We start from the raw sequence: 13,306 nt of genomic DNA, 5'->3' as shown, positions 1-13,306 counted from the left end.
TTTTAGATTTATTAAAGACACAGCCAATTTTAAATCCACTTTTGTCCACCAGCAAATTTCTGCTTTTCTTTGGTCCTGGCCTCACCCTGTTTCAGCCATTGGATTCAGGACAGTTTCTCTAGAGAATCACAACCATTTCCAAAAAATTCTCCAATAAAACTTCTGAAAATCCTTCTGGAATTTACTCCCAAGAGAACTCCCCAAGGTTTGACAGACCTCAAATCTGTTTTAAGTATTAACTATTTTCTGATGTCTTAATTGTGAGCAATTATTAATAATATAGAACAGGGGTCTCCAACCTTGGCAACTTTAAGACTTGTGGACTTCAACTCCCAGAATTCTTCAGCCAGCCAAGTTGGCTGAGGAATTCTGGGATTTGAAGTCCACAAGTCTTAAAGTTGCCAAGCTTGGGGACCTCTGATACTAGAATTTTCTGATATACCCTCCTCCAGCAGCTTCCATATAGTGACACTGAAGTGGCTCAGTTTATCATTTTTTTTAATGAATCCAGTGCTAAGAGTGACCAATGTCCACCCCAAAATGATCCTTTCATTATTACCGCTCTTTCCCTGTTATGTCCACTCTAGGAACCTAATGTTTCTGTTGGGGGTCTAGGACAATTTGCTGCAGCCAACTAGCCGCAGGACAATCCATGTTGGCTAACGTGAAGTTATCCACCACTGTTTCTTCTACATTATTTGCATTTTTTTGTCAATGGAAATAATGTTCAAAGAAATGGTGGCAGATAATATTTACCACGTTGAGCGATCCCCCGTGGAGCTGTCCCGTGGTGAGTTTGCCGTGACAAGACAGCCACGCCAGATTGGCTGAGGCAAGATGGCTGAGGTGAACTGGCTGCAGAGAGGCGGTCTCGGTGAGTTGTCCCATTCCGCTGTGTTGGTTCAGAGACACATTTGTGGATATGTATGGAATTTGGCCTTAATTTACCCAGCATGAATATAATGTCTAAGGAGTGTGTCCAGAAGTCCTCAATAACATTTAGATGAAGTTCTTCCAAAGAATGACGAAGAAATTATGTGGGGTGAGGTAGAAAAATCATGATTCATGCTACATTATCTTTACTTCTCAACCATGGCTAGCCACTTTCTTAGACTAAGGTTAGGATTCTGCCATAACAAATTCTTTCAAAGCATTCTCCCCGCAAAACAATCCTAACCTCACTTTCAATATTCAGCGCTATTCAGCAACTCTTCCCAACTGAAATAATAAACACACACAAAAAATAGTTGCACAATAGTTGACTGAATGTAGCACTTGGCTATTTTACCGGTAGCAACCACTTATTTTTGAGCTGCATCACTACGTTTTTTTTTAATCACTTGACTTCCAAACAAAGAGGTGAGATATCAAGGCTTTTTCCTGTTGACCAGGAAAAGGCAGGAAAACAAAGAGTCTTAACTCTGAGCTATTTGCTCAAGCAGTGTGAAAAATGACACCGGAGCCAAACAACTGTCATTTAATTTTTAAGGTTTTTTTTCTCTTAAAGATGACTTTCCAATTTACATTAAGACAGTTCTAACAAAGTCATTCCTTTTTTTCACAAAAAAAGAAATTATATTAAATAATTTCCGCCAATAAATAACATTTGTCACCATTCTTTTTTAAACATAGCTAAAAAGACAGCAAGAAAGGAGGCAGTCTTCAGGCAATGGGCAAACATCACTTCAGAACCAGGAACCCCAGTCCTTGCCACACATTCCCAGGATTTGTGATTGTTTGGGATGAGGAAAAACGGCAAGGTGCTCCGTGAAGCAGTGGATTAGCTAAATCAGGGAGAGGTGAGCGGGCTGCCACTCCACAGCAGACCAAGATCTCTTGTAGGAGGTGAAAGCACCTTTGTTCCTGAAGTTTGGAAGACCCATTGTGGACTACCCTCCTTAGTACATGCGCCTTGCTTTTTATCATGCAAGATAAAAATTAAAATAATTTTTAAAAAGGGCTGCTGCTAGGCAGCCTCACGGGTAAGGGGGGGCAGTGTGCACAGCCTCTGATTCGTTTGAATCCCCTGGGCTGGAGGGCTGTTCCTTAGCTTCTCACCATTTCAAAATTGATTTTGCTGCTTTGTTGCTCAAGATGAAGGTCAAGATTGTCCCTGGAATTAGGAAAAAAAAATACACACACCCGCGCGTGTGACAAGAGATTAGAGAAGACCGGGTGGAGAAAGAAACAGGTATTTTACAGATTCAAGATAAATTAATGACTTTCCCCCCCCCCCCCAGAAAGTGGGATTGGGCAGGCAGCCCAAGTGCGATTCCCCATCATTCATCTGTGTTGGGAAATAAGACCATGTGATAGGAAAGGATCCCAACCCAACAATACTCTACAAGAAAATGTTCCACATTTCATTGCTAAAGTAGAGAAGAGCCACGTGCTAATCTGGCATGTAACCTGATGCAACTAATGACCATTCGTTTTGGAACACCCAGGTTAAAGCTATCACTTGCATTGTGCTCTTCACCCAGAAACAGGAACCAACCAGGTCTTCCCTTTTTGCCCACATAACCAAATTTATATGTAAGCAATTCATGCCCCCTTCCAGAGTTTGAGACGAGCTCCTGGCTTTAACCTTTGCCCACTTCAAAATTTGGGTCAAGAGATCAGGAAGTATCTAGTTGCCCTAAAACTTAAGAAGCTGTTGGTCCAGCAACATGCCATGCCAGGAAAAGACCGCTGCAGGTGGCCCTCTCTTTTACAGGTGACAGGAAAAACAGGGCAAGGGAAGTCTTGAGAATTGAGCACTGAATACTGGAAACAGGTTTCAATACTGCCTTTCTGACCACTTGCTAAAATGGTGGGAGAAGCAGGGGGAAACAAAGGGAAGGTTATCACTGTCCAGGGCTTGTCTCTTGCCGCACACATCCTTGCGTCCTTGTTCTCACAGTATTAGGAATTTAACCCACTGTTAATGGAGAAAGACAAAGCCAACAGGGAGCAAGCAACCACATGTAAGTTGTCTAACTAGAGCAGGGGTGGGGGACGACTTGAACTCCCAGAATTCCTGAGCCAGCCATGCTCACGTGAAGTCCACAAGTCAAAAGGGGCCACGGTTCCCCACCTCTGAACTAGAGTCCGAAAACCAAATCCTTTCACCCCAAATCATACTATTTCGCCACACTGTCACACACCCCCAAACACTATGCCAAATTTCAAGGAATCTAAAGCAGTCTCTCTTTTGCCAATTATCTTGAAGGTGAAAGGAGAAGAACAGCTCTAGCTGGTGGAAATTTAAGGCCCCTCCTGAACAGCCATCCTATTAGACTTCAAGACTTCTCTTTCTTAACAGAATTGGGGGGGGGGAGTCAGTAGATGCAGTAACTTAATCCAATTGGGCAAAATACTGCAAGCAGCTTTATTAGCTTTAACTTCATAATGTTACTCACACGGAGGAGGGAAAGGAAGCTGGGGGAGGGGGGGGGAGAAGTAGAGCAGTATTAGCCATTCAAAAGTACAGAAATTTAGGACTGAAATGTTTTTACCATTTCCTAAATCAGTAGCCCATGTTACAATGATTTCTAGTAGGCAAAAAAAAGGGCACAGACACTGCTGCCAAGAATTATAATCTCTCAAAGGCGAGAGAACAAAGTTGGCACTACATTTCAGACACTAAGGTTTTTTTTTTAAAGACCAGCTTTATTTTATAAACATTATTACTGTTGCATGAGAAGATCCAAATGTATGTGGTTCAGGCTGTCATAGTCTAAATGGTACCTTTGACACCGATTCCTTGGATATATGAAGATTTTCATCCATATGGCTGAAGTTAGCAAATGAATAATGCCTCCCTACATAGGAGGCTCATCACTTGAATCTTATCCAATTCTGAAGAAGAAAAAAAAAAGCTGGATGGAAACACACAATGGAGATGACATGGCAGAGACTAAACCAAGTCACTCAAGATTTATGCAATTAAATAAAGCCCTTTCTGAGTGACCTGCAAAAATCTGTACCTTTCAGGTAAGTATCCCTACCAAGGCTGTATCGTATTCTAGCGACAGTAAAGGGTGATCTAGTTCACGAAGGAAGGAATTCCGAGCAGCCTTCTGTAAAAATGAGATGCCATGGTCAACCTAAGCAAAAGCTGTTGAGAGGCCTGCTTAAGTGAATATGTAGTTCTCCATCTTCAAGAGGATCAGTGACACTATTTAGGTGGATGTTCATGGAAAAAGGACAGCGATAAAAGTACAAACACCCTCAGCTGCATCCATTCTAAAATGCAGAAAGAAAACTAATTCCTTGATTCTCAAGAGGAAGGTTTAAGAAGTGGGCAAAGCCTATGGCTGTAACCTGGAGTGAGGAATCCATCACAGAGCAAATAAGAGGTATATATATATATATATATTTAAGGATAGACCTACGGTGGCCGATTGTACTGTTTGTTTAAGCCACTAATATTAAGAAGAGTTGCCTGAGGAACACTGGCTCAAAAACATATCGCAGACAGAGCCAGGAAGGAGCAAGAGGTAATTAACTGGGTCCTGTCGTTGCTTCCCCCGCCCCAACTCTTATTTTCTTTCTTTTCTTCTTTTCTCAATGAATGATCAAAGTTGCAGTTTTTACAAAAGAAACCACTACCAAGGCTTGGTTTCTACAACAGACCAAGCTAAGAATATACTCAACAAAGGATCCCATTTCCAAAATAACAACATCGACGGTTTAGTTGTTGCTTTTTGGCACATTGTAACACAAAGCTTCCGATTCTGTCTGAAACTAAAATGTTTACTCTGCTTTTCCTGCAAAGGTTTTTCTTATCAATGCCTTTAACTACATGTTCTTAAAAGAATTTTCATCCCTCTCGTTTTTCTTCCCTTGCCAGCACCCTCCATCGTGGGGAAAATCGTATTTCTTCCCTCGTGAGATAAGCGGGCCTTCACTACCATCCGTACATCCTTTAAGGGCAAGGGGAAAGGATTTTTATTTTTTCCCTGTGCTTGTTGGAGTTTTGGAGCTCTTTACAAAGAAGAGGGTTGAGATATTCCCTTAAGTAAATATATAGTTGGAGAAATGTGAAATATGTACTGTTCTGAGGAAAGCAAACTCCAGAAACCCAGAGCCAATGCACAATTTATCAGTTAACTGCATTTGCCACAGCCCTGCGTTTCCTACAGCAAGAAATCCCAAAATACAGATGTGCATCCGAGATATGAACCCGTAAAAGAATTTTAGGGTATAGACCTACTTAGCTGTGTACAGTAGAGTGAGTAGAACAGCTTGCCTACAAACATATTTTTCAGGATTGGGGTAGCCCTCATTAGAGGAATAAAAAGGAAGCATTGCTGTTTCCAGAGGCCTAACTTTCAAAGTCCAATTTGGAAAAGATGCACTATTGAACAGACAATGGAAGGCAGCAATTTTATGGGGTAATGTTGATTTGAGGATATTGATATTCGGTCTACATATGTTGTACAAATTCTGATTTCACATCAATGATCATTTTTCTAGTTACAGAGGCTGGAGAATCATACTTTCACCCTTGAAATTACTGAGAAGCTTTTTAGATTCAAGCAGAGCGCATTCTGTCAGTTATATACAGAAAAAAAAGAATGAAATTTCTGGCCTCTTTCTGCTCCTTCAGCCCAAAGATGACCCCCCTCAACCAGTATCCCTCCACAGGCAACTAGAATATCCACCTGTCTACAATGAACAGGCATAATATACTTGGTACATCTGGACAAGAGAACTGCTCGGTTGTGTATTCAGAATTCTACATAAATTATTCTCCCTAGATGTCACAGTATTCATTCATTCATGTTGAACCTGAAAGCAGAAGGCCCTCCTGTATACAAGGCAGATATATCTTGTGCTGGGGCTCTTATCACGGGAGACACTGTAGCGCAGCTTATGGGATGTGTTGGATGTGGTAAGAAGGAAAAAGTAGTCCTTCTCAATTTACATTAAGATCGTGACTGCTAAACAATCTTGTGAAGCTGTTTGTGGTTCAGACAAACCATATAAATCCCTTATGTGTAAGGCTGATGCAAGTCAAACAGGGTTAAACTCATAGAAAATAGCAGCCTCCAGCTGGATTAGCTCGCAAGAATGATGTTTTTGGATGAATGGAGATCCCTGAATCACATTCATCAAAACCGACCTAATGGTTTATTCCAAGAGATTTTCTCTACTGAAGTTGGGATTTCTGAAAGAAAAACGATGGGTATGCTTGAGGAGATGGGGGAGGAAAAGGGCGGAACAGGATAACTCACCACAGCCAACTCGCTGCGGCCAACTCGCCATGGGACAATCCAGCATGACAACTCGCTATGGGACAAGAGTTACTCTAATATCCAAGAAACAGTTGAACAGAATCATTAAAGAGGAGAGACAAATGAAATGTGAATGGCAAAAATTTAAATATTTTTTTAACCATTTAAAATAATTAAATTGAATTGATGAATTGTCCAGCAGTGAGTTGTCTTGTGGCTGGTTGGCCATGGTGAGTTGGCTGTGGCGAACTGGCCTCTGCAAGATGGCCGTGGCGAGTTGTCATAGACCTGGAAAAGGGAGATTCCCATTATAGATATCTAGCAACTTCTCCTGTGCTGGTTTTCTGTATTTACGTCTGAATTTACTTCTGACACAGGGTTCCACAAAGGAAAAAGTTTACCAATTGCCCTAAGCAAGCACGCCTTCAATGAAAGTCAAATGCTGGACCATCAGATGTGGTGAGAAACAGAAGAATTTTTTTTTTAAAAAAAAATGAAGACCAAATGTGGGAAGGAAAATGTGTTCAAATCGAAGATGCCACTTTTTTTAAAAAAAAAAAACCCCGCTAATTTAAAATGGTTCCAATAAATCAGATACGGTACTTGAACTAGGCTGCTTTGGCTTCCCTTCCCCCCCACCCCCCATCAACACAGGGCCCTTTCCCCTCAGCAGGGGTATCTATCTGTACAGAACACTTTATATATGTACTAGATTTTAGACCCATTCTAAATTTAAAAAAAAGATGACTTTATATATTGAACATAAAATTTAAAAAACTTACAAAATGGTCACCTCTCTTACAGAATGGATGCAAACTGGATTATGGATGTGCCTCCAGGCTAACTTGGTTTCTCCCACCCCCCCGCCCCCACCCCTTCATAATAAATAAATAGAATTCATTAAGTTTTGGATGCTTTAGTGATATGGAACTGTTACTGGGCTTTCTTCCCTGTCCCATTCTTGTCCGCAGAGTTTGTTGAGGTTAAATTCACTGGACCGTCAGGATGCTTTGAATCCTTGCGTGGCGGCATACGCTCATTGACGCGATCCAGACCTCTGGCTTCTTCAAAACTGCGGATCTTGTGTTGCGGTGAAAACCCACGGATGGCTAGAGGGAGGGAAAACGAGCAATTGGAGGCGTTTGCAAAGTAGGTTGTTAATACTTGCCACTCTGCTATCAAGCAGAGGTTGTGTGTACAGAGCATGCATCTGACTTTTTCAATTCACTGTATGTTGCAAGCTACCTTGTTTCTGGCAGTTCTAGAAGCTATGTGAGCTATTTCCCCTCAAAATATAAAAAAGATTTATTATTTCTGGTTGTGCAGTATTTCCACATTTGGGCTTCTAATAGCAATTGCACTTAGACTTATATACCGCTTCATAATGCTGTACAGCCTTCTCTAAGCGGTTTACAGAATCTGAGTCAACTGACTTGTTTTCATCTTTAATGCTTTAAAAATCCTGTAGGCTATGATCATGGGGTCAAAATAAATAAATACAAAAATAATAATAATACAAGAGATTTCTCTCCAACTGCTTTCATCTCTGTTTTTTTTTAAGTTTGTTTCTAGCCTAAATAATTTTTAGGCAAAACTGTTAATGAGGGCATTTTTTTTCACCTAATAACATTTCAAACCTAATCTGAAGAAGTTAGGAAGTCAGACAGATGCTCAGCACGGGAAGCAACGGTGCAGTGAAAATAACGGCATTCTTTTCAAAGCTGGGAAACGTAAAATCAAAATCACTGAGTACTAAATTAAAGTCATAGTCTTCAGCACAGCAGAACATGGCACACAAACGTAGAGATTTAAAAAAAAAAACACCATACCACAAAAAGGGAAAAATGAACCCATATTTAAATGAAAAAGTCTTGCATGACCAGGAACTGGATGCAGAGAAAAGCTTCAGCTACGGCAAACCCTCTTCAACCACTTGGCACAGCCTAACACTTTCCCTCAAACCCAGGGCTGAGCAAAAACTCTTTTTCCGAGAGAGAACAAAGCACTAGCTAGATACACAATTAGCTCTTTTGGTGCCAAGTAGAAATCCTTCTAAAGATTGTGATCTCCGGACACCACTGACTTTGGCCATGCATTGAAAATGACACAGCAATACAATTTGGCGAGTTCAGTATTCCTGTTAAAAAGCTCATCCAAAAAAAATAAAATAAAATAAAATAAATGGCAATATCGAGGAGAGCAAGGACCAGGTTCTCTAGACTTCTTCTGAAAGTCTGCTTATTTCCTTAAGAGTGTTCTGAATAGAACAGGTTTGGCGTACACACCTAGCACCTATGGAGCACGGGCTTAACTACATGCTCTGCAAGCACACAGATCCGAGGCTCAATTCTGACATTTCCTGTGTAAAGAATGGGTAATTACATTCTGAGATTGGTAACTCATTGCCAGTTTGAGGAGATAATGCAAGGCTAAATAAGTGCTCTCTCAGTTTAAGGTGGTGGTGGTCTCTAAAGACCATTTCAATAGAGGCAGGACCGCAATACTCTCCGGATCATTTGAAGAAATACCATTTGAAAAGCAGAAGGGTTTTTTTTTTTGAGGGGCGTGCCTGTTTCACATTTGACAATTTAAAGGTCGGAAGGGCAGCAAAAAGCCTTGGAGAAGCAAACCAACCCCATCTCTAGGCACAAAACCTTAAAAAACAATATTTTGGGGGTATGAAAATGATCAGAACTTAGGAGCTACTTGGCAAAGGTTTAAAATATCTCCAGGCTTTACTGGGGGGAAAATGCAGCAAATGGGCTGCCATGAGCAATAGGCAGTCCGTTGGTATCTTCATGAATGTGCACTCCCATACTTTACATAGAAGCCACCCCAGGTTCTCATAAAAACTAAGATTTTATGCTGCTGTTATTCCTACTGGTGATTTATATATCCTTAGCAATGGCCCATCCCATTTCGCACTGCAGCATTGTGTCCTCTCAGAAGGACTCACAGAAGCCCTAAAATCAATAGTCCTTACAACAGTTCATTTACTGACCTATGTCCATTTCCCACACTTAACATTGCAGCATCCCCAAGGGCATGTGATCAAAATCCAGATCAGGGGGTCTTCAAACTTGGCAACTTTAAGACTTGTGGGCTGCAACTCCCACAATTCCTCAGCCAGCCAGGGCTGGCTGAGGAATTCTGGGAGTTGAAGTCCACAAGTCTTAAAATTGCCAAGTTTGAAGACCCCCGATCCAGAAGCTTGGCAACTGGTTCATATTTATGACAGCTGCAATGTCCCAGGGTCATGTGATCAACTTTTGCAACCTTCCCACAAGCAAAGCCAAGGGGGAAGACGGATTCACTTAACAACTGGGTTACTAACCTAACAACTGCAATGATTTACTTAATAACTGTGGCAAGAGAAGTCGTAAAATGCGGCAAAAGTCACTTAAGGAATGTCTAACTTTGCAACATAAATTTTGGGCTCGTAAATCAAGGACTACCTGTACAGAATTCTTCTATGGGGTTGCACAGGCTTACACTGAATAAAATGGAAAACCAAAATACAGATTATTACACTTACTGTGGCTATTGAAACTTAGCACCTTCTGCTTCCCAGAGCTACAAGGAAAGCCAGATAGTTGAAGTAGGGCAGAGACAAGAGAACGCCTTTGTGCTCTTACTTAGGTGGACAATAAGGGCGGAGGACGTGCCAAGCCAGTGCTTTTCTCCTTCAGCAGCTCTCTACTTCTGGTCATGCAAGAATATAATTTTTTTTGTAATGCTGACAATAAAACTCTTGGATGGGGGAAAAAAAAGATTAACAAATACACAAACCATCTTGGATGGGGGAGGGGGGAAAGATTAGCAAGTACACAAACCATCTTGGATGGGGAAAAAAAAAGATTAGCAAATACACAAACCATCTTGCAAGATTCTAGCCATACCTTCCCGTGCCTCTACTGCTTCTACTGTGGCTGTAATACAGAAGGAACAGTGGCATGCAAAAATAAAGACAGAAGAGAGTGAGTGAACTTAACATCACTACGGTCGCTTGAGACTTAGAACCCACCCAATCCCAACAAGAGGGTGACGATAACCGGGCAGCGGAGAAGGATGGCAAGAGGGCAAAGATGTGAAAGGGCGCTGGGTCACTGTGTCAAGAGGCCCACGACAACAGATCAGAAAATGGCTCAGCTTCCAGGAGAGCAGAAATCTAACCATTTGCTTGTAATCAACTTTGCTATGAGTGGGTGGGTGGGGACAAGCTAAGCAACCGCTTTTGAAAACATTTCTACATGAAAGGCTGCTTGTTTTAGATTGCGTTAGGCCGATTATTGTATCAGGACAAGGGATGTTCCAGAGGGAAGGTGACGATGGACAGCAGCAATTAAATCTGAAACAACTAAAGGAGACTCTGGGCTGTTGGAGATGGTTCTCCTACTCCAGGGGTGTCAAACTCACAACGTGAGTATCGTTCCTTGTTTCCATTGCCAGCAATGGGGTGGGCACGGTTTCGGCATGACGCATCCGGCCCATGGGCCAGCAGTTTGACACCCCTGTTCTACTCCTTACAATCTACTACAGACAGAAAATGTTAACGTGGGCCCATTTAATTTCCAAAATGGATACTACTACCGAGCAGTAACCATGAATGTGAATGGAGGCAGTCCTTGGGGTAAGAAAAAACTGGCATTCTCCTTCCTCGAGCTGATCAAAAGGGCAGCTTCACAGGTTCATAAAAACATCGTGCAGCTTCAGCAGGTTTGTCTGCTGGAGAAAGGAGAATGTTGTCCGCCATTTTTTAATAAGAGTTTGTCAATGAGTTGCCCATAAGTTGGATATTCTTCACCTGAGGACTGCCTGTAATGACTCTCGGCTTTTTGCCGATCGTGAACATACACCACCTCTTTATCGTTTCATGCCGAGAAAAGCATTCTGAAACTATTTTCACAGTGTGAAAAATGCTTCTTTGTCGGGGGCCTGTCTGACAATCTACCTGTCTGATATCCTTGAAAATGCCCCAGAAACAAAAGCAGCACCATCCATGGTGGGCAGCCTTTCTACGGCTCCTTAAAGGAGAAGGGTCTTTTCCTGGTTTCCTCAGCCGAAAGGGGCATCAAATCTTAAAGAGCAATTTGCTACTCTTTTGGACCACGTAACGCTCTTGCTATAACAGAGCCTTGGTGGAGCAGTGGGCTAATGCCTCCTTAAGTAACACCAGCTGCCTGCAATTAGTGCAGGTTCGCATCCCACCAGGCTCAAGGTTGACTCAGCCTTCCATCCTTCCAAGGTAGGTAAAATGAGGACCCAGATTGTTGGGGGCAATTAAGCTGACTTTGTAATAATGCCGCTTGGGGTGTGTGTGTGTGAAAGCCCTAATAAGCAGGCATATACATAGAATGAAGGCTACTGCTAAGCTTGTAAGCCGCCCTGAGTCTTCGGAGAAGGGCGGGATATAAATGGAATTAAAATAAAAAAATAAAAAATAAAAAAAATAACGAGCCTTCTTCACACGGAGATGAGGAGGTAATCAAAGCAAACCGTGAGAGGAAATCATTGTTCACGGTATAACTAAGAACTCCTCCAACGTTAATAGGAAGGAGATCAAGCTGGTTTGAAACTTGATTCAAATGCTGGCAGTAGAAAAGGATGAATATACAGATATATTACTATAGGTCATTTCCTGGGGCAAATCAGTTACTGCTGTCCAATCTATTGTCTCTCACTGTGAGATCATGTAATGTAACATAACACTTTTTAGTAAGTTGATATTTTTACTATATGTAATGGTTGCAGAAGAGCATTTGTGTGTGTGTGTGTATGTGTGTGTGTGAGAGAGAGAGAGAGAGAGGAGAGAGGGGGGGAGGGAGGGAGGGATAGCAGCATCAGCCATGATTTGTACATAAATCTATTTTCACTTAGAAAAAAAAAGGAGACAAAATAGAAGTTTGCAATATTATGTGTGAAGTGGAAATTTAGATTCAGTGGTTCCCCCACCCCCACCCCCACCAAAGCTGAATGTTGGTGGATTCAGGACAAGTTAAGTATCATGTACATAGAGCTGCTGTCTCAACACATCTGGGAGGCACCAAAATGTGCAGTTTTGGATTATCCCTATTAAATGCTGGGGGGAAATACTGCCCTTACGTTCTTTTGTACATTTCCAGGTGGCGTTTGTTCAGTTACAGTGGGATGGACTAGAGGGGATTTGGACCTCACACAGCGAATCTCACATTTGTTCTTAATGAAAAAGGTGCAAGAAGCCATAATTTGCTAAAACATCAAATTTTCTTAAATCCCACATTTAAGAAAATTTGATTTATTGGAATATCTTGATTTAGTTTATAAATACTACAATTTGATTTGATTTATTGGAATATGTTGATTTAGTTTATAAATACTACATGCTCTTCGAAGGAAATCTTTAGAACAAGGAAGGAAAATGGAGGCAATGTTTGTGGTTTTACTGGCCAATCCGAGCTACTAGAAGTGAGCAGCATATGGTTTGATGTAGAGAAGCACAGAGATGGCCTATTCTTATATAAACCTCAGCTAAGCCCCGAAGGGGAGGATTGGGTAAGAAATAACTCCGAACTGATCTGCCTAGGTCCTCTTTAGAATAAGAAGGGAGAGAAAGAATCTCTGACAGAACTTATTATAGCTTTAACAAACAGCAGAGTACCAACAGATCATGGGATGTCTGTTTCTTTACTAGGTCCTTACTACCTCAAAAGACTGACACCCATCTTATGTTGATACATAGCAACTTCCATCATCCTTATGTCAACTAAAGCAATCATCCAGGCCTGAAGTATTTAAAAAAGATTAAATCATGGCAGCTGGATCAAACTTTGGTCCAGTTGTCATTGATTTAACCTTTTTTAGACATTTCAACATCCTTCCTTACTACCTATATTGCTGTAGCTCAGGGCTCTTCAAACTTGGCAACTTTAAGACTTGTGGACTTCCAACTCCCAGAATTCCTTGTTCGCTGAGGAATTCTGGGAGTTGAAGTCCACATGTCTTAAAGTTGCCAAGTTTGAAGACCCCAGCTGTAGCTGGTAGAAGAAAAAAATTGGTCTAGAGGACTACAGTTTAATTTAATCTGTGCAATCGCATTTATTATTTTA

The 13,306-nt window shown here is 41.5% G+C and overlaps 1 protein-coding gene across 6 annotated transcripts in view; it reads right to left on the bottom strand.

The window, feature by feature from the left end:
• Positions 1-1,468: 1,468 nt before the first annotated feature.
• Positions 1,469-13,306, bottom strand: part of PPP3CC (protein phosphatase 3 catalytic subunit gamma) — a 69,652-nt gene continuing 57,814 nt past the window's right edge. For 3 of the 6 annotated variants that reach the window (XM_081333485.1, XM_081333489.1, XM_081333490.1), the window contains exons 13-16: positions 10,121-10,150; positions 7,159-7,330; positions 3,730-3,840; positions 1,469-2,113 (exon numbers count right to left, since the gene is read on the bottom strand). In XM_081333485.1, coding sequence (XP_081189611.1) covers positions 3,831-3,840; positions 7,159-7,330; positions 10,121-10,150 — 212 coding nt within the window. In that variant the 3' untranslated portion in view covers positions 1,469-2,113; positions 3,730-3,830. Of the gene's footprint in view, positions 2,114-3,672; positions 3,841-7,078; positions 7,331-10,120; positions 10,151-13,306 lie in introns of those variants that run through there. The other 3 variants (XM_081333486.1, XM_081333487.1, XM_081333488.1) reach the window with 3 other exon arrangements.

The sequence above is a fragment of the Vipera berus genome, assembly GCF_964194415.1.
Source record: "Vipera berus genome assembly, chromosome: 8".
Classification (NCBI taxonomy): Eukaryota; Metazoa; Chordata; class Lepidosauria; order Squamata; family Viperidae; genus Vipera; species Vipera berus.
This window is presented reverse-complemented; position numbering and strand designations above follow the sequence as displayed.